The sequence below is a fragment of the Populus alba genome, chromosome 9 (genome assembly GCF_005239225.2).
Source record: "Populus alba chromosome 9, ASM523922v2, whole genome shotgun sequence".
Lineage (NCBI taxonomy): Eukaryota > Viridiplantae > Streptophyta > Magnoliopsida > Malpighiales > Salicaceae > Populus > Populus alba.
In genome coordinates, this window is record NC_133292.1 from 7,189,345 (window position 1) to 7,210,518 (window position 21,174).

Consider the following 21,174-nt stretch of genomic DNA (forward strand, 5'->3'; position numbering starts at 1 on the left):
AGGACAAGAACCTGTCTCTCTCACTAAACTTGTTTTCAAACTCTAATGAACAATATCATCAACCCAGCAGAACCCAGTTGCATCCACGATGTAAATACCTCAGGTCCGCATCATTCAGCATTCATATATCTTGAAATAGAAGTTGCTATTTGGTTTATACTATTGAAATGTCAAACGGTTGTGAAAAATATCCATATTGTGTGCTCACAGATGCAGCAGCATTGAAATGAAACCTAACTGTTAAAGGGACTCCACCCCTCTTCCCGAAATCTCAAGACTGACTGACTGATTGGGGAAACGGACAAAGATTATCTAACTGAAGTAAATAGATACTGGAGGAATGTCAACATCATTGCCTTCATCATCCTCGCATGCCACAACGACATCAAAGTGGCGACGATATGCAGGCAACTCTACTTTAGCCACTTCCCTCACCAGATCAACCACCTTCCTGTCCATTCTCTCCCTATGCCGAGGGAACATGCTATTGTAAAGTAGGCAACTACCATGTGAAATGCTATAGGCATCAAGACCCTTATCCTTGAGCCATTGCATAAGTTCCCTCAAGGTAGGATTGTTTGTTAGGATCCACCTGTCCCAAACCGTCCAGCTCATATCCTGATGCTTGATAACCTTGGGTGGGACAGGCTCGGCCATGGAGAACAGAGGAAGTGCAAGGTTGGCAAATGTATTGCGGTAGTCCTCCACTTTGTGTCCACCATCCAGAACCTTATACAGCTCCAAGCACACAAGACCAGTAGCCATAGCTGTGGAGGTTGCTATAGCAGGGATGATCCTTCCAGCAATAAACTTAGCTTTCAGCTTGTCAACCTCAGGAATGCTGTAGTTTCTTGCTCTCATGTTGGCGAGACCAGCTATCAGATCCATGTGGTAGTTTGTATCATCATCCTGCATAATCAAGGAAATTAACTTAAATTTCAGCTGGCACAGGAATATTGAATGGCTGATAAAAGTGACCCCCCCTTATATTTTGGCCGCATATTTTCTATTTTTAAGTATTTCTATCTACATCATGAAGCAAACACTACCCTTGATCAATTAATGCAACTATTTCAAAATTTTCATCTAAGTTAAACAGAAAAAATGTTGAATAAACATCTTGATTCAACAGCAGGATGGCCCAAAAAATGCATGCTAAATAAATTGAACAAGTGATATCACCTTCTCAAATTGAATTGGCATCATCCTGAACCCAAGTGGCAGCTTCTGCCTGCACTGCTCTAATTTTTTGATAAGTTCATTGATTACCGCTGCATCATCTACAGATGCAGAAGACAGGGTGGTAGCCTTCTCATCTGTCTCAATTTTCGCGTCTTCTCTTGGCTGAAATTCTGGCACTACCACCTTCTCCACGGCCTCAGCCAACATCTTAGGATGCTTCGCCCACTCAGGAACTGAGATCCCAAAAGTCTCTGCTCGCAATATTGATGCTGCCATGACAAAATGGAGGTGACTTGGATCTACAACTGAGAACTGAAGTGGATGGGGAAATCGCTTGGGGGCAGACCAGAATGGAGCACCAGTACTAGTTGATGCATCCTCAGGGAAAGTGAAAATCAACTGCTTCACCCGATCAGCAAAATAATCTTCAAACCTGAAGACAAAGTGAGCATAAAGTCAAGAAACAGAACACAGTATGTCCTATCATACAGAGAATTGGAAACCCAATCAAGGAGAGCACCTTAAACGAGCCCATGTAATGCAATCCTGGAATGTCTCACATTTTTCCTTCTCAAGGCACTCAAGAACATGTTCCAAAGTGTCCCTTGACTGAGCATCACCAGCTTTGTTCATAGCATTAGTATATTCAACTGGATTTGATAAATAGGCATTCACTTCTGCTGGGGTTTTCTCCACCAAACCCTCGAACTCGGATCGAGCCCATGTCAGGCAATGGTCAATGTTATGTGGGAATGAATGCACAGTGCACATAGGTGCTTGTTTCTCAGGTGGATCCCTTGAAGCGCCATAATTTTCAGTCAGGTGAGGAATGACCATCTGAGTGTTGCATTTGGCACCTAAGGTTCCAGACTCGAGAAGAGGCTTTTGGAAGTACAAGCACCTCTGATCAACATAAAGTCTCGCATTGACATTGTCCAAAGCATTCACAACAGCAGTTAAGTTCTCCCAGAAGGTATCATCAAAGACATTCTCTGTTTCAGAGCCAACACGATTCTGCAGCGCTTCAATCTTGAGATGAGGATTTATTAATGCAGCAGCAGAAGCTGCAACAGTGGATTTAGCCTGTCCAATGTTCCAATCACGGAAGAGAAACTGCCTGCTCAAGTTACTCTTCTCTATCACATCATCATCAGTTATTGTCAGCTTCCCTTGTTCACCACATGAAACACCCATCAGTGCTAAATTCTTCAAGAATTCACAGCCAAGTGCACCAGATCCTACAACAAACAAGTTAGCATCCTCCAGCTTCTTCTGAAGCTTGGACCCAAAAACTGAGATTTGTGCATCATAACGGCTATTTAGTGGCTTGAAATTACTGGGATCCAAATTAGCGGTAGGAAGTGATTCCACAGAGTCAAAATAAAAGAACTGTTACAGCAGAAAAGGTAAGGTCAGGTCACCACAGTAAGCAATAAAGTTGAATCATTAAGTAGATGCTTCACTTTGGAAACAGCCACATTATATACATATATATACACATACATATATATATACACACACATATACATATATATCAAGCTAGGACTTAGGAGGTTATGGTAATGAAACCCTAGACAGTACGCAAAAGTTCTTCTGATCAAACAGAATTTAAAGGCCCAGTCAAAGCAATTGGGTATATAGATAAAATCCTTTAACAGCGTGTATATACAAGTACCCACTATTTGTTTATGTCCAAATACTCCAAGTATATAGATGATATTCTTTAAAAGTACAAAAAAAGCTTGAGGAACAAAAACTGAAGTTTAATGTATGCCTAAGTTGGTTTGAGAGAGAAGCAAGCTTAGGAAGATTCAAAAAGTTTTAAATTGATACCAACCTGAAAGAGAGGATGAAACTTTCCGGAACATGCTTTGACAACCTCTTGTCCCACCAGACCACCAAACATAGCAGCCATTGGATTCAGTACAGCCCTGGCACCAAAGGCAAAGTGCCGCAGAAGTTTTGGATTAATGTCCTCCACCCTCGCATCTCCTGAGTTTTCATTGATGTGACTTGCCTGAGATATAAGCTTTTGAGCATCTTCTTCTGAACCAGCAACAGGGAAGCGACCAATCTCGGACACAAACTTGTCCAGTGCTTGGAATGCCAAGTGTAAGAGAGGTGGACGGTCAAACTTGGAGAAATCACTCAAAAGAAATTCACCAGGATCTTTCATTGCTTCTCTCAATGGCTTAAAATTCAACACCTTGGGCTGTTTCACCTGTGTGACAATCCCGCCTTTCTCATAGGTGGCAAAGTTTGTGGTGTCCTCCTCGAGAGTAAATGAATATGGTCTGGTATTTTTAATCTTTCTTGGTTTTCCATCATTAAGTTCTGTCATTCCCTTCACTTCAGAGAAAACAACAAGATCCCCATCTTGAAACTCAAGCCTTTCATCATCAACAAATGACACCAGTGCAGGGTTATCATTGCTGATAGATGCAATTATACCAGTGTGTGGATCCTCTCCATCAACATCAAACACTGTGAATTCAGGTCCAAAGTCACAAAACAAAGAACCAAAGAGACCTCTAACTTCAGCCTTGATGAAAGAGATAGGAGGCTTGTGATTATGGCAGTAGTCATTAAACTCAATGGCTTTGTCAAGATTGAGATCTGTAAATACAACAGCCTGCACCACCAGAAAATAACAAGTGGCATAAAACAGTAAAACAGTATAGGCAACTACATATGTATTCTGCAAAACAAGAAAAGCAATGCATTCAAGAAGACCAGAGAAATAAGTATCATTGACACGGTCAATGGCAGAGAATGACTAGAGTTGTTAGGGGGGCAACTTAGACACAATAGGACTTCAAAGAATAAAAAAAAAACAATATTTTCTGATTGGGCTAAATTAGAAAATTATAGGACCAATATGAAATATAAACTGAATCACAGAGACTACAAAGAATTTTGAAAATTCTGAGGGGCTGGAGGGCCACTTCTGCCCCTGGACACATTGATGGCGCACTGAAAATATAATGCCCTAAGATGGTTTTTCTCCCCGTATTTGCATAAAGATCTAAATCTTTCACTTTAGCATTTAGATAATCTAAGAATTTTATTGAAACAACAGAAAGGTGGGGAAATGCAATCCTTAGTACCAAAAAGTGTACAAAACCTTCACTCATGTCCTCTTGATCACCCCTTAAAGAATTGTTTCTTTGGACATTTAATGCTTTGAGAGTTGAGACAATCTTATATAACAGTTACGAATTTTATGTTTCATTTTATTGGTTGAGGTAAACAAAAATTACACTTGTGAGCCTTTGTGGACAGAAGATATTGGAAGTTCACTGAACCAAACAATGGTATCATTAAGAATTGGCAATTCTTAATGATACCATTGTTTGGTTCAGTGAACTTCCAATGGTATCATTAAGAATTGGCAATTCTTATTGTGTGGGTCACCCAACAATATGATGCGAACGCGTGCGCATACACAAAAAAAAAAAAAAAAAAAAAAAACAGTTTCTATGTTTTCACTCTCATAGGGTTATGTTTGTAGCACAAAAGAACTACAGGCAAAACCTAGAATAGCATTAATTAAAATGCAAACATCAACTGGCATTTGACCAAATCAGTCATTCACAATGGATTTGCTCAGATATTTCATTTAATATAATCACAAACATTCAAAATTAGTAGCATATTAATACATAGATTTGTAATAACATTTTTTCCTTGTGAAAGAAAGATTTGCTAGTAATCTTTATAGGTACCTGCTAAGCAACTGGCAGGTTTTGATCAAGATTATCCAATTGGTCAAGATGTCACAACGCATATATGTGGACAAGCTTTCTTCTAATTATATCAATGTGGAGAGACATGGAAGTACCTGGAACTTAGAAAGTTGTTCTGTTGTCAATTCTGTAGTTAAGGTTGAGATGCTGACTGCATTGTTGAGATCTTGCAACTTCTGAACAGACGCTAGGGCCCTGTTCTTACCAACATCATTCTCTGAAAAGACAAAGTTGCTGGATAAATCCCACAACTCCACTATTTCTTCATCGTGCAATGTCACAGACTTGACACCAGCGAGAATGAGGTTTTTTGCTGTAGTAAGAGAACCACACATTAAATAAGGGTCAAAAAGCTTGACTCCAACAAGAACAAGAACAGTCCATATTAAAGACCACAGCATTCCTCAAATAGCTCTATGTCAACTCAAGTAATGGCTTCCATAGGTTTAGATAACTACCTTCCCACAGTGAAAATAATATCATACAAACTGCCCAAAGCAAGGTTCATAAAAATTGACTATCCATCTGATATGACTCCAATTGATTCTATGTAAAATTGAGATAAAACACCAAACAGGACTAAAATGGAAAGTTATGAAGAGAAATAGCCAGAGGAAGCTCCCTTTCCTGATCACGATTTTCACATTATGTTTCCTTTGTTACTCAACACATGATATATACAAATCAAATCTTGTTAATCCTAGTAGTCTCGAATGATTTAAAGCACGCTATATTTCTTATGTTGGAAATTGTGAAGAACCCGAAATAAGTTAGAGAGCAAAGTCTCTATCTATATTCTAGGGGGACATCAAATACAGCTATAGCCACTACACATATCCATAGGAATCTCTATTGACCATCTCTATTTCATTTGCTGCACCATGTTCTGCTACCTTTTAGGCCTGTGGTTAGATTGAGCAGAATCCAATTTTGTTCACAGGAGACGGATTTTGCAATATATTCACGGTAAAATCCAAAAAATCACAAAAGGAAACCCCAGTAGTATCAATTAAAAAAAATGCGTTAAAAATCTCATCATTTGTACCAATCTCAGCACCAAGACCCTGCATCCCGGAAACGAGAACATTTGAACCGAAAAGCCTTCGCATTGTCTCCCTTCCATAAACAGCAAGCTGCCGACTGTGAAGATCCTCGTCAATCTCCATCGGGTTCGAATCACCAGGTGCCATGATCAAGTGTTCCTCTTTACAGTGGTTGTTAGTTTCGGTGTCGGTGTTGCTGCAATTACCAGTAACACAACTTTTTTTGTTACAAATCACAGTTGATTCCAAATCGCAATCGATCCGTTTCTTTTTGAAAGAAGATGAATCTGGTATGCTGTTATCTGGCGCTTCTTCTGCTTCAACAGGTCGCTTTTTAGGAAGCATAAAGTATAGCAAATGGCCAAACAAGCTACGAACACCCATCAAAATCAAGATTGTTAGAATTGAAAATTAAAAAAAAAAATAGAGAAACTGTTTTTAATAAAAATAAAGATCGGTGCTAGTAATAATAATAATACCATAAACCCTAGGTAGGGTCTGATAAGATTCGAATGCGAAAATGTTGAGAAAGGGATTGATTAGGGGAGCAGTAAACGTACCGCTTAGCACTGTGACCAAGGGAAGTATGGAGTGTGGGGGGAGGAAGGGAGAAAAGATTGGGGTTTGGTTTTGGGTAGCTTGTGGAGAAAAATGGAGAGGTTTTTGTATAAATGGAAGTGGAGAAGAGGTGGGGGGTATTTTGGGCTTGGAGTTTTGGGCTGGGATGGGGCCAGGGGTCTTTTTGGAAGGACAGTTCTAACGCACCCATTCATATTTCTGAAGACATTTAGTGTCATTTGAATTTTTAGTAGGATTTTTTTAAAAAAAAAGTTTTTTTTTATTTGATCTCTGTTAATTACATCCCCAGTAAATCTAAATATGTTAACAGTATTTTACTAAGGTAATATTTTTTTAATTTAAATCAGATTTGAAATTGTGAATTTTCCAAGTCATTCCGGTGTGCTATATTGAGTTTAACGTCCATGATTTTCTTATTTTATTTTATACCCATATTTGATTTAATTATATTTAATTTAATTGCATGTATTTGATAATAAAAAAAAGCGTTCAGAGAGTAAAGGAAAAGATTTGGTTTGATTCGAATGCTAAGATGGCTGGATTTAATTACAATGCTGGAATTCATGATAAACACAGACATATGTTCATAAAAACAAATTATGACCTAGTGTGATTAAATTTATAAAATCTCCTGACATTAACCTCGACACGTTTTGTGAATTTTAATTCAAATAATGGGTAGAAATCTGGTGCCTTGTGTAGCATCACGGGCTTCAAGAACTACGAAGCATCCGTTTTCTTTAAACTCAGCTGTGCATGGGGAAACTATCGGGTCTCCCTGGTTTCACCCGGATAAAATTTTAGTTTTCATTAAAAGGTTTTATTTTCATTTAAATAAAAAAGAAAAAGAAAGGGAATTGTTTTCATTGCATAACCCAAAGCCTTATTTATTTATTTATTTATTTATTATTATGATTAACATAGATATTCGGGTCAGTTTACGCGTATCTCGATTAATCTCACGAATTCTAAAGTTAACAACCTAAGTTTTTAGTAGCCATCATATTAGCAACTACAAAGCTTAAACTTGAAATCATAAAAAAAAAAAAAAAAAAAAAACTTTTAATTCTAATTTTTTTACCAATAAACTATTTTTTAAGTAAGTAATGTAAATGATACGAGCTTATTGTGTGAATAGGAAAAAAATACACGCTTCTTGCGTGTACATGTTTATTGATTTAAATGATATCAGTTTTTTTTTTATTATTACTTAACTGTAGTGAACGCAACAATTCAACCACCTTGGTGGCTACTAGAATGTTCCATGCAGAACACGGTCAACAGCGGCCACCACGCAAGGCACATACGACTTTCGGTCAGGTGACAAGGTCCGCGAATTTCTTTCAAGGTCGAAGGTAGACAAGGAGGATCGATAATTATACTATACTTTTTCTTGGTTTTTTTAATTTAGATTTTGGAGTTAATACCAAAAAAATATTAAACTTTTATTAATGCATCAAATTAATATAGAAGATACAGCTTTAAAATCATTTTAAAAAGATTGATTTTAATTAACATGCTCGACTAGATGATATCTCAAATATTAAAAAAAAATATTACAATTAAAAATGGCGTTGGAGTAAGTGATTAATGTTTTTTTAAAGTATTTTTTAATTAAAATTGTATTGAAATCATATTTTTTAAAATAAAATAAAATATAATTTAAAATCAAATCAAATAAAAAATTAACGCTAATGCAAACACAGCCCAATCAGGGCTTGGAGTTTTGGGGACCGGTTCTAGAGTTATCTAAGAGAGAAGAGTATATTTAACAAGTCAAATTTGCTGAGGGTTGTCCAAAACGCTGTGTATTATTTTTATTGTTTACTTATGTGGCAAGGAGTTCAAAGTTGAATTTTAATATAGGAAATCAATAAAGAAGGAATTTTATCCTCTTCCGTTTCAAACCGAATCTTTTCTCTCTCTGTTTTTATCTTTATTTTATTCTGCAACAATGGGCCCTTGGCTTGGGACTAGATAGAGGCAGCCTACACAAAATAATAAGGTCTTGATTGATAATATGTTTCAATTGATTTTTTTAAAAATGTTTTTTAAATCTCATTGCAAGAAAAAAATCAAATTAATATTTTAAAACTTTTTTATCATTTTAATATGTTGTTATAAAACAATATTTAAATATATTGTTAAATATAAATACACTTGTATTGACAAACCTGCACTAAATAGAGTAAACCAAAAGAAATGGGCAACGAATAATAGAGGGTAGCTTCTCCCTTTAAACGGAACCACTTTACTGGAAACATCTTTTCTAGGAAGTTATCCTCGTCCTTTCCTTTTTTTCTTTTTTCTTTTGTATTTAAAAATACAGTAATAATTATTTTTTAAAATATTTTTTTGTTTGGAAAAATATTAAAATATTTTTTTATTGTTATTTTAAACTTATTTTTTATATTAAAACATCAAAACAATCTAATCAAATGAAAATAATCTAGAAATATATATATATATATATATAATAAAATAAAATGTATTATTTCATGAAATGCTCCCAGACATCGTTGTTGTAGTGATTGATGAGACATGCTGTTTTTTTTTTATATAGATTCAAACATAGAATCATATTTGAATGAATCTGTTAAATGTTTTTTACAAACACCAGGTAAATGTAAAAGTGCGTTTTTATTTATTCTTAATTAAAATGTAATTTGATTCTAAGATACCCTATATCTCAAACCGAAAAAAAAAACCTATCTAGCTATCTCTAAAGACTCTCCAACATTTCTTTTACATTTTCAATTCGTGTAATGCTCCAACACGCCCAATGCATCTATCCACAGCGAGTATCGAAAACGACGTGCTCTAATATGACACCTGAGTCTAGTGCTTTCTGCTACTGGGCAGGGAAAAGTTAAAAAATAAAAAAACTAATTAAATAAAAATTTTTTTGAAAATACTGATTAAATCAATTAGTATATTTAAAAATATATTCGGTTTGGTCCGATTTTGGTTTTATAAATTTAAAACATAAAAAAACAAACCAAACCGAAACCAAACTTATTACTAAATAAAAAAAAACACAAAAAACAATATAATTTTTTTAATATAAAATAATAATATCGTATCAAAATTAAACTGAATAGAATCAAAATTGATTGGTTGAGTTTTAATTTTTAATATAAATAATTGAACCGAATTGAATTAAAATTACTCATTAATTTTAGTTTGATTTTGATTTTTTTCTGTATTCTATAAAATTTTAATTTAATTATTTTTATAGATAATAACTAAATCGAATAAAAAAATCATCCCTGCTACTATCCATGGTTAGTCCAGTAAAAAACAAAAACACATGTGGTTTTGCATGGGTCCTTATGTCCATGGGCCTGAAATATGAGACGAGGCACATAAACTGGGTTAAGAATGTTAAAGCCTTGTCGAGCACAAAAAAACTAAGAAGCTAACGAAACGGCCTTCAGCTCAGACTTGTTAATTGGGTCCTTCAGCGGCCATTTCTTTGAAACTCAAAATCTCTATTTTATTTATTTTGACGAGTTACGATTTTTCACTAGCCAAAAGAGCTGCTCATTACTTAATTTTATCAAAACCAACTAAATAATATTTTCAGCATGAAAAATAACCAAGTAATCTCTTAACTGACACGGGCCATCCTCAATCTAGTAGCTATTTTTATCAAAAATAATGCATTCTCTTGTCATCAAGTTTTCCCATATTACCAAGTTCTCTTTTCGTTTTTTCTTTTCTCGAAAGAAATGGAAAAGAACATAAAAGGGATTTAATAATACAGGGATTAAATATATAGTTTTAAGACTGCGAGGACTAGTTAATCAATTCTTGTATAGTAAAGGGACTAAGTTGTAATTGAACTCTCAAACAAAAGCATCAAAGAGGGGGGTGGTATGAAACCACTTCTGGGCATGTTTCCCCGCATCCTATGAACAACAGAGCCAGGAAACAGCCTCATGCATCCATGCTTGTCAGTTGTCACGGGCTAGTAGTGACTAGCGACAGGAGTAGAAAGGAAGTTAATGTACCATTATTGCACCTGCTGGCGCGTCATGCACACAGTATCTTTACGAAAGATTATTATGATGACATTGAACAGTAAGCTCCTCTGCTTCCCGGAGGCACAGACAAGTGGATGGCACGCCGGACGATAAGGAGCCTTGACTTTGGAGACCGCTAATTTCTCACAAATCATCTGTTGCCAAGAGGAGAAAAACTTTAATCATCCAGAACATATTTGAAGTTCATTTGCCTTAAAATATTCATCTTCTTTTTATTAATACCATGCGCGCTAACAAATCATATTCCTTTAATGCAATGATGTCATGAAAATAATATCATGGCACCTGTCCAATCCCATAATTCACTTGCTACTTAAGTTTATGTTGGCATTCCTTCATTGGATCTGGTCCAGGCATGGTGGACGTATAAGATCAGACAACTGGTCTGCAGTCCAAATACTTCCTCTTCCTTTAAATGATTCATTCACAAGCTATCTCCATCTGATATTTTTTTAATATCTTTTTATAATTTTATCGTATCAACATAAAAAAATTAAAAACATTATAAAAAAAGCTAGAAAAATACCTTTGAAGTATATTTTATTAAGGTCTTTTTGACTATCAACAAAGAAAAATGCTTACCAGTTAATGATTTGATTAATCTTGTAGCTAGAGCTGATGCGAGGTTAGATCTTGAAACTCTACAAAACGCCGTCCTTTGGAGTTTTTCTCTGACCCGTGTAGCCAGGTGCACATGCTATGCATGTGCCTCCTTTAAATTACACGACCAGGTCCTCATGATGGAACTAGAGATTTTATAGGAGGATCACCGCAAACTCCGGCGACCTTCAACTTCAGACAGATTGGCACGTCCTTAGTTTATGTCCAAGCCACCTGTTTCCTCCCCTCCAGCTGGGACCTGGAGAGCTAGAAAACGATTATCTTATTCTTCACCAAAACAGGTCCAGAGTCAAAAGTAATGACTCAAAATGCCTTTTTTAGTCTCACAAGTCCGAGATTCCGAGATGGTATTTGAAATTGCGAAACAGCTGTATTTTTTAAAATTTTAAATTAATTTTTATATTTTTTTTACTATTTTAATATGTTAAAATAAAATATAAACTTATAAAAATATTATTTTAATTTATTTTCGACGAAAACACAAATGATATTGGAGTTGAAATTTTGATTTTTTTAATTATTTTTTAATGTTTTAAAATTATTTTGATGTATTATATTAATGTTAAAAATAAATTTAAAAAAATTTAATAATATTATTTTAATATATTTCAAATTATAACTTAAAAAGCCAAACACAAACTTGGGATACCCAAAATTCCTTGCGTCACTCAAAATTTGTAGGCACAAAGGACCGCATATATAATCTTGGTTGCCCTCTGTTTTCTTCCACCTTCTCTCTTTAATCTAATAATCCTCGCCTTTCGCAACCAATGTGGAATGCCTGGTCATTCATGACGACAGACGCAAAGAAAGAAACATTTTTGATATTTCCATCACTCAAGCTGCAAACATGATGAGATTTGAAATAAATATGCACCATGGCCATGGCAGGCAATCTAAAGAATTCAATCGGCCAATCAAGGCACGTTTTTCATCTTCCTTTCCTTGATTTGCGAGATTGATTCAATAAGTTACAAGAAGAATAGATATGTGTTTTTGAAATAGCTTTTATGGTTATGAATTTAAAAAATTAAGTTTGAAAAAAATATGATTAATTAAATTTAGATAAGTATTTGGTAAAAATTATAATTAAGGTTTATGTACAATAAATATATATATATATATATATAATATTTGCTTATGATTATTTTTCAAAAATGGTTTTTACTTGAAAATACATTAAAATATATTTTTTTATTTTAAAAAAATTATTTTTGATATTAATACATCAAAATAATTTAAAAATTAAAAAAACATTTAAGTAAAGAAAAAAAAATTAAATTTTAAAATGTAAAAACAAACAAAATTTTACGAAATCAGTTAAAAATACATGTAAAAGCTGCTTCACAAAAACTATATTTTAAACTCAATTTTTTAATGAGCCTAACAATACAAAATGCAGTTTGATATATTACCAAACACCTAATTGTGTTTTTTTACACCGCAAACACAAATCTTACATCTAGACAAACGACCGAAATATACCTTCATTTCTGCTATGTGAACTTCCAGGATCTACAATTATGCAATGATAGGACATGATAACTTGACAAGGGACAACTTTTTTACACGCAATTCAGTAATAATCCGACCACATTCCATGGGGTGGAAGAACTTTTACCTATTGATATTGGTTGCTAGGCCGGAGCAAAATTGATAGAATTTCAGAGAACTGAGGGCGCTTTGATGGGGAATTGTTCCAGCACTTGGTCATCAGAGATCTTAGGATTAGCAGGCAGTCCTTGGGGATCTCTGGTCTTAAGCCACAAGCAGCTATACCAACTGCTGCCTGCACAGGTGAGTATGCAGCATAAGCAGCCTCACCGGTCACCATCTCCCAAACCACCATCCCGAAACTATATGCATTGCTCATCCATGTCTCAGTGATATTCTCTGGATCACCTGCAATGATCTGTTTTCAACCAGAAATGGAAAGGATCAGTTCATCTTTCCTGTTTAGGGAGGCAAGTTTATGTTTCATAATGACCATAGCATTTGGACAACAGCAACTTGACTGATTGAAGCTAGTGTCAAGAACTGCATTGAGTTTAATACATGTCTATCGCTCCTATAGGTAAATGGATTTGAAAAAAGTTTGTGCCCGCATATTGGCTTACAAATTTGGTATTGAAAAGGACCATCAATCATGCCTCAAGTTTAAAAGATCAAATCAGCGGGCTCCACTAATAAACCATTCTGCTAAAAGTGGAACAAAAAAAAATATTATAGTGGTTGAGATGATTTGCCTAATGGAGAAAACAAGGGTGCTTATGCAAAGGCAAATGTTGTATTTGGATGTAAAGCAAGAACAATTATGAAGACATGTTGCGCATGCTCAAACAATCATTCGGGGATGAGTGATTTAAAGTCTCTGTCAGCATATTTGAGTGAAACCAGATAGCACCCGCATACATTGAGTCTAAGCAATGTCCTTGATTACAGTAATAACATAGTTTTTCAAGAAAAGAAACCCCTACCAAGTATTCTCCTGTTAAATTTCCGGTACCTTGTAACAGCTAGGAAATTAAAGATTAAAAATGGCATAAATTCACGGTGACAGTTAGCAGTGCTTATATGTATCCATGTCTTAGTACCTGTATGCAATAAGAGATGGAACCCAGCTACACAATAAAAGACGCAGCACCTATATGCAAATAAACTCAAAATACATCAATGATCTCTCAGAAACTAAACTATTCCAACATCAGAGCAAGACAATAAGCGGACATCCCACGGGGGATTAGTGGACGACATGGAATTGTGATTACTTGCTAAAAATTGTGATAATCAAAACAACCTTTCAAATGCATACTAAAGAACAAGATAAAGTGGTTTCATTGTCCACGTAAGCAATCACATCATGGAACCTTGGAACTATGGCAAATTGGCAACAATGTCAACACAATAAAATTCTGATCACGGATAGGTTCGTGGCCGTGGCAAGTGCTTGTTGAATGGATAGTTATGGTCAGAACTGACTTCTTTCAAAGAAATGGATTTTGAAACTAGCGAAGGAAGATAGAAAACAAACCTCTGGAGCGAGCCAGCGATAACCGTCTGTTTCATACTCCATTGCCTCACCCATGCTCTTGCAAACAGTAACTATGCCCATGTCCCCTAAGCAAGCATTCCCATGCCGGTCCAGTAAAATTCGTTGCGTGTTAAGGTCTCTATATGCAACACCATGATCATTCATAAACCTCATTCCTTCTGCTACATCTGTAGCAATTCTCATTATCTCCTTGGGTTGAAGCTTTTTATTCTTTAGCATTAACTCGTTAACAGATCCACCTTCCATCAATTTGGTCACCACACACAATCCATGATTTTCATCAACACAAATGCCATGAAATTGATGAATGTTCTTGTGACCACAAGTCATTAATGCCAGCAGATCTTTACGGAGCTCAAACTCGTAAGAATTCCCTTTATCACACCCTTTAAGCTTCTCAATTCCCACCCTTTTGCCCTTATAAACTCCCTTAAAGGAACTCGGTCCAATCTGATCAATAAATTCAAGATTATCAGAATTCAAAAGCCATTTCCCTAATTCATCCCCGCCAGAATTAATCGTTTGCCACCCATCAACCGCTACAACTATCGAAGAAGTGGGTAAGGGCATCTCGAGCAGAATCTTCACATTCGGATTCTCAATGCCATTCCTAAAATTCTGTTCGCAGGGATCTTCTTCAATTTCACCAAAGCTTCCTCTTGTATTCTCTTCTTGACACCCACAAAGCCCAAATGGAAGCTTCACTGTGGTTGATTTGGACTTCTTTACAGAAGATTTTAAGGCATTCTCGATACGAGCTTTAAATGATTTCGCTTGACCAGCTTGAACTAAAAGAAGAACAACGCCAAGAGTAAATCCCTTCTTTTCAAAGATCTGTATCTTCTTGCAACAAATGGAAGCACTATCTAATGCACCAGACATTACGGGCCACGAAATGGAAGAGTTACAAGCAAATGTGAGTTTGTATACAGCACCCTGTATCTCATCATCAGACACTTCTTGAATCATTATTGCCGGTTGCTCATCAACTAGTGCCTGCTCTATCAACTTGATGTGCATAAACACTTCTTTCATATCAAACCCTGCCTGGGCATAACTGTCAAAAATACCCAGAATTAAACAGAAAGAAAGAAAAAGACAACATCACGCAAATAACACAAGTAAACAGAAACTTTGAAGACAAAAGGTAATTTTCTTCGAAACGCTTTTAGAAAGCTTTTTTCGGTATAGTGGAGTAAATCTCAAATTCTAACATCGATGCTATCTTTCTATTAGTAGCCCCCCCCCCACCCAAAAAAAAAAAGCAAATAAAATGGTGCGCTATCTTTGCTAAATAGGGAGGCAATGTAAATCCAAAAAATATAAATTACATCGTTATCTAATTTTCCTCCATTTTCGTGGCCATCAAACAAAACCCAGACGCAGAAATTCAATAAAGTAAAGCAAGATTGGATCTCCAGTAAAAAGTAAACCTGAGTGGCAAAGAATCATAGTGCTTTCTAATATTGGACACAAGCTTCTCAGGCAACTGGCTCCCGGGATACAACTGGGTGAGGTTCCGTACAACACTGGCCCACACAACCTTTCTACATCTCTCACTCTTATTACCACTACAATTACCCTGCTGAGAACTCGTTAGCTGAACTTGTGAGTCACGTGGTGAATCAAGATTCAATGAGTTTTTAAGTGAAGCAATGGCTTCGGACACATTTCGACTCAATCTTTGAAGCTTTTTTTGCATTGCAGAAGATGAGGAAACAGTGTCTTTCAGTGAAAGATTCGAGCTTTGATCAGATAGTTGTAGAGATGCTGCTTCCGTTGTTGAAGATGATGAGGTTTCTGATCTGTCATGTGTTCTCATTAGGACTTGTTCAACCATGTCCTCGTCTGTGCTGGCTCTGCTTGACCAGCACTCTAGTGCTCCTGCCATGGATTCTCGTTGATGGGCCTTGGGTCAAGACCAGGGTGGCTAAGTTTGAGGGAGAAAACGAAGGGTTGTTCTATGTTTTGGTTCAGATTCCGAGCTCGGTATTATTATTTTTTGGTTTAAAAAGTACTGGCAGGGGGGGATGAAGAGGAGTTGAGCTGTTGGGGGTGGTTTGTCATGGAGGGTGAAGTGTGATAAATAATGGGAGAGGGGGGGGCATGATGAGGACAGATCGCAGTCTGTTAGCATTGCCTTTTGATCTGTTTGTACTTTGTAGTTTGTTGTGTTCTTTGTAGTCGAGTTCCGGACAGACCTCGAAAAAAGTCTTCGACTTGTACAGGCAAAATATCAATTATGCTCCCAGTATATATCAAATCCATTCTCCATCAAATCCTTGCAATAGTTTTAATTAACAAATTATTAAGTGGTCGTTTTAAACTCACATGATTTCCTTTTTTTTATAAAAAATATTCATTCAAGAAATATAAGTAAAAAGACATCAAGACTTTATATATTTTTTTATATACACTTTATTCTATTGCGTGAATTTTGTATGGCAAATAAAAAGATCTTGAAGAATTTGATGGATTTTTATACGGAAAGAGACATCATGGGAGTTATATGTGATCACTTGATTGTTCTGTTAGCTAGAATTAACAAAAAATTTAATTTAAGACCTCTTAATACGTGGAGATTAATGGAGATAAAAATAAAATATCAATTAAAATGTTCCTTATAGGTTGAAGGTTTTACCAAGGTTTGCCCCTCGAGGTTTTGTTGGATGCCATGGAAACTTTACACTCCACCTCTCAAGTTTAGAAGCAAATAGAAGAGTCTAAAATATTGTTTCCTGGATTAAAACGAAATCAAGGCTTCAACTAGGAGTATTGACAACTGAAATTGAAATTGTGTTTGAATGTGTTTTAAAAAAATATTTTAATATATTTTTAAATAAAATAAAAATAAAAAGTACATAACACCACGGTACAAAATACATTCTAAAATACAACAATTTTGCCATGATAAAATGTACATGACCCATGAGAAGCTATCCTCGAGTAGCAAGGTTAAAAATATATTTCTTTTTTTGAAAGATGTCCATAACATTTTGGGTACTAGAAACTGAAAAGTTAACCAAGGTGGGTTTGTGTTTTTTATTTTATATGTATCTAGTTGAAAACTCTCTTTTAATTATTAGTTTAAAAAATTATAATTTATATTTTTTTTAGAAAATAGTTGTTTGGAAATGTGGTTGTGGTTATTTTTTAAAGTGTTTTTCAATTAGAAATACATCAAAATAATATTTTTTTTATTTAAAAAAATTATTTTTGATATCAACATATCAAAATAATCTAAAAATATAAAAAATATATCAATTTAAAATATAAAAAAAATAATTTTAAAAAAAACACTTTTTAAAATATAAAACCAAATAAAATAACCTAGACGTCATATTGAGTTCCCCTTGTAACAACACAAACACGTGATGATTCTGGTTTGATAACACGACTACAGTTGCAGCCTCGCTCGCGTTTCCAAACGGGCTAGCACCTGTAAATGGACTGTGGGTTGGTTGATATCAGTGTTTTTTTCTAATGATTCAAGAGTTCTCCACTTGAAGGCTCTTCTTTATAGCAAGACAACAAGAACAGCAATAACAAATTGTGCACTTCCAGACAAACATATGAATGTGAAATTGCACGTGTTGATAAATCTCAAAAAAAAAAAAAAAAAAGTCTGGTCGGATTTTAACAAGGCTACCCACAACACCTGTACCTTCCCGGGAAAGAATCCAATAAACAATTAAGTGTTGTTCGGTTCGTTTTTGAAGTTCAGAATTCCATTTTACAGCAGTTAAAAAAAAATCCTTGTAAAAACCACCTCTGTGTTGCATCAGAATTCAGCAAATTAACAGTTGTAAAAAAAAATTGGATCAAATATTATCCCATGTCTGTCAAATATAAAATTGAAATTGAAAAGAAGTTTAACATGATGACTGAAATGTAACGAAGAAAAAATGTTAGGGACCAAAAAGGAAAGAAAGGCGTGGATAATATTGCGAGCTGTCGGGGGAGGATCTAGAGGCTATCAATTTGCCATCTAATTTACATTGTATTTTGTAAGATAAATCTTTAATTTAATAACGACAAGACGAAAAATGCAATGGGTCGTCAAATAGAAATAGACATCAAGACCTAAAACAATGAAAACATGATTTGAAAGGGCGTGAATGAAATGAAATTTAATGCAAAGACCAAACTGCAATGAATAAAAAATGCAAGGGATCAAGAAGGAAAAAACTAACCATGAATAGTTGAACAATGCACTGTGAGGGTGCTTTGGTGGAGTTCATTTGATATTTGATTTGATGATGGTGATATTTTTAAAAATATATTAAAATAATATTTTAAAAAGTATATTTTTAATATCAATACAACATAAAATAAAATTCAAAAAATTTTTTTATCATGCAAACACAAAAACAAACGATATTTAATTTTGCATTATTAGTGACTATATTTTATTTTTATCTCTCCAAGCGGCATTGGAAGTCTATCTACCTCAACAATCCATATATCATCGCAAAATTGAAATCCACGGATACATAATCGAATTGAAGCTACAATCAAGTTTATCACAACATGTTTTTATCTTTCATTCAGGAGCCCACTCGAGAAGAATGGTGCACCTGACCATTTTTTTTTTTTTTAGTGAATATTCGGTCGGCTTATGCGCACCACGACTAATTCACAGCTCACTGAACATCCTGCAAACCCAATAAATATATAAAGAACAATTTTGAATTTTCTTTTTTCAACTAAAGTGTCCGATGACATTTCAAGAACTTTAATTCCAAAGGTTAGAGAGGGTGATTATTATTATTATTATTATTATTGCCTTTTGAATTCAAGTATCAATGCTTGATAGTCGATATCCAAGAAAAATTATTTTTTTAATTGAACTGGGTTTGGATAGAAAAAAGAATCCAAAGGTCATTAACAAAATTGCTTGAAAGCCAAAAGCTAGAACCTGAAATAACAAAGGTTTTCTGGTTCGTGGAGCATGAAAGCGATTCAACATGTATAAATGAAGGAACACATTTTCCCAGTTACAAGAGCGACAACTAAAAGCTACATCTACAACTTGGCCAAACATTACTAATTCTGCCGTACCAAACACGCGCGTGCTTGTGCTATAAAGCAGTAGATGTTTAGGTCCAGTTTATTTTTATGCTTTAAAAATATTTTAAAAAAAAAAAATTTTAATTTTTTATTTTAAAATTAATTTTTTTATATTTTAAATTATTTTGATATATATTAATATTAAAAAATAAAAAAAAATTTATTTTAATATATTTTTTAATAAAAAATACTTTAAAAAACTATCGCAACCACTTTTAATATATTTTTATAAAAGATGCTATTTTAAAATAAAAAAGTTAAGAAGGTGGAGATAAAATAATATTATTTTAGATAAAAATAAAATGATCGAATGCTAATTAACTTCATGAATACACACACGGGATACTGGCATGCTAAACGCCACTCATTTGAGTTTGGCAACTATGGATGAGATACTAGATGCAAACACACATTGACACACGTTTATCTAGTACAGTTCACTTCCTGCACCCTTTCTGTTTTGACAATTAAGTTTTCACGCATCAACGTTAAATATACTACATGATTGCTATGTTTGCTAAAACAAAAATTCAAAATATGCAATTTAAATTGGAATTTAGATAATAACAAGATTATGAACCTATACAACGCTGCGGGTCAGGTTAATTTAAAAAAAAAACGTATAAATAATGTTAAGACGTTACTAATATTTTTTTTACAATGGAAACATAAAACTAAACTACATGGGAATTAACACAGCGTGGTTTTAATTGACTTTGTGGATTCAAAAGTAACTTGAATAACTTGTAAAAATATAATTTGACTCAGAAAAAAATTTAATGTGACATTTTTTAATATTAATATAACAATATAGTTGATTGACTTGTGACAATTTAATTAGCATGCTAAATTCACGATTCAAGTTATAAGACTATAATAACCTCTTATAAAATAGTTCGAAATAAATTACAGAGCTTTATTCCTAGTTAACCCAATATTGAATGATAATAAATAAAAATAAATAAGAACCTACAAAGATAACCTAGATTGGCATGTCAATCCCATGACTAATATCATAAGACTTGGTGTTGAAGGATGATGTTGGGAAAAAAAAAAAACAATATCAGGAATCAATTCGTTAAACCCATGACCCAAACAATGGGACTAACATAGCTGAATATATATACACAAAAAAATAACTTGATTTAACTCAGGTTAACTTGCTAAATATGCGGTTTGGTCATGAGACCGAGACAACCTTGTAAAGAGCAGACAAAAAAAAAAAGCACGAAGCTTAATTCCCAGTCAAGATTGTTTAATTCAATGCTAAGCAATGAGATTTGTAAAAAAAAATAATTAGAAAAATAAGATAAAAAAATATGCAAAGTTAACATGAATTAATCTATTAATCATTATTTTCGAGTCACGAGGGCAGGATAACCTATAAAAAACAAGTTATAATAAACCATGAAACTTGATTTTCAATCAAGCACGGTGTTAGATGATAAAATTGAGAAGAAGAAAAAAAACAATCAGTTCAAAAAAGAAAAAAAAATTAGTTGACTGGGTTAAATTGTTAAACCCGTGATTTGGGTCATGAAACGAGGACAACCCAGTAAAAAACAAAATAGAAGTCAAAGGATCCGTGACTCAAGTCATAAGACTGAAATAACCTCTTAAAAATATAACAAAGAAATGAAATGTCAAAGCCAGCAACTCTGATCACGATATCAATATATCTTCATATAAAGTATATCAAAACAATTAAAAATTTTTAATTCCCAACTGATTTAATGTCGAATAATGAAATTAGAAAAAATAACTTCAGTCAACTCGTCAAACATTATTCTCATGTACTAAAGCTGAAATAACATAATAAAAGAAAACAAAACAAA

The 21,174-nt window shown here is 34.3% G+C and overlaps 2 protein-coding genes across 5 annotated transcripts; both read right to left on the reverse strand.

The window, feature by feature from the left end:
- Positions 1 to 130: 130 nt before the first annotated feature.
- On the reverse strand, positions 131 to 6,661 carry LOC118027559 (ubiquitin-activating enzyme E1 1). 2 transcript variants are annotated; one of them, XM_035030936.2, is made up of 6 exons: positions 5,974 to 6,355; positions 5,024 to 5,241; positions 3,020 to 3,814; positions 1,703 to 2,571; positions 1,183 to 1,615; positions 131 to 909 (listed from the first exon to the last, which is right to left on the reverse strand). In XM_035030936.2, the coding sequence occupies exons 1-6, from the start codon at positions 6,353 to 6,355 to the stop codon at positions 313 to 315; spliced, it is 3,294 nt and encodes a 1,097-aa protein (XP_034886827.1). In that variant the 3' UTR covers positions 131 to 312. The 2 variants fall into 2 exon arrangements, with proteins under 2 accessions (XP_034886827.1, XP_034886828.2); XM_035030937.2 differs by lacking the exon at positions 131 to 909 and adding an exon at positions 6,532 to 6,661 and having other exon boundaries at positions 1,141 to 1,615; positions 5,974 to 6,341.
- A 3,639-nt stretch (positions 6,662 to 10,300) lies between these two features.
- On the reverse strand, positions 10,301 to 16,379 carry LOC118027557 (uncharacterized). Of its 3 annotated transcripts, XR_012170690.1 has the most exons (5): positions 15,703 to 16,379; positions 14,249 to 15,326; positions 12,839 to 13,129; positions 11,179 to 11,455; positions 10,301 to 10,730 (listed from the first exon to the last, which is right to left on the reverse strand). XR_012170690.1 is itself a non-coding variant. In XM_073411270.1 (4 exons), exons 1-3 carry the CDS (start codon positions 16,158 to 16,160, stop codon positions 12,839 to 12,841), a joined length of 1,827 nt encoding a protein of 608 aa, XP_073267371.1. In that variant the 5' UTR covers positions 16,161 to 16,379; the 3' UTR covers positions 10,304 to 10,730. The 3 variants fall into 3 exon arrangements, 2 of the variants coding, with proteins under 2 accessions (XP_073267371.1, XP_034886826.1); XM_073411270.1 differs by lacking the exon at positions 11,179 to 11,455 and having other exon boundaries at positions 10,304 to 10,730; XM_035030935.2 differs by lacking the exons at positions 10,301 to 10,730; positions 11,179 to 11,455 and having other exon boundaries at positions 12,679 to 13,129; positions 15,703 to 16,378.
- Between the last annotated feature and the right edge of the window lie 4,795 nt (positions 16,380 to 21,174).

Coding starts and splice junctions, on each gene's coding strand:
- LOC118027557 (XM_073411270.1), bottom strand. CDS start 16,160: ATGGCAGGAGCACTAGAGTGCTGGTCAAGCAGAGCCAGCACAGACGAG. Junction 15,327..15,702: donor TATGATTCTTTGCCACTCAG/GTTTACTTTTTA, acceptor TATTTTTGACAG/TTATGCCCAGGCAGGGTTTG. Junction 13,130..14,248: donor ATCGCTGGCTCGCTCCAGAG/GTTTGTTTTCTA, acceptor GGTTGAAAACAG/ATCATTGCAGGTGATCCAGA.
- LOC118027559 (XM_035030936.2), bottom strand. CDS start 6,355: ATGGGTGTTCGTAGCTTGTTTGGCCATTTGCTATACTTTATGCTTCCT. Junction 5,242..5,973: donor GGGTCTTGGTGCTGAGATTG/GTACAAATGATG, acceptor CTCTTACTACAG/CAAAAAACCTCATTCTCGCT. Junction 2,572..3,019: donor AGTTTCATCCTCTCTTTCAG/GTTGGTATCAAT, acceptor CTGCTGTAACAG/TTCTTTTATTTTGACTCTGT.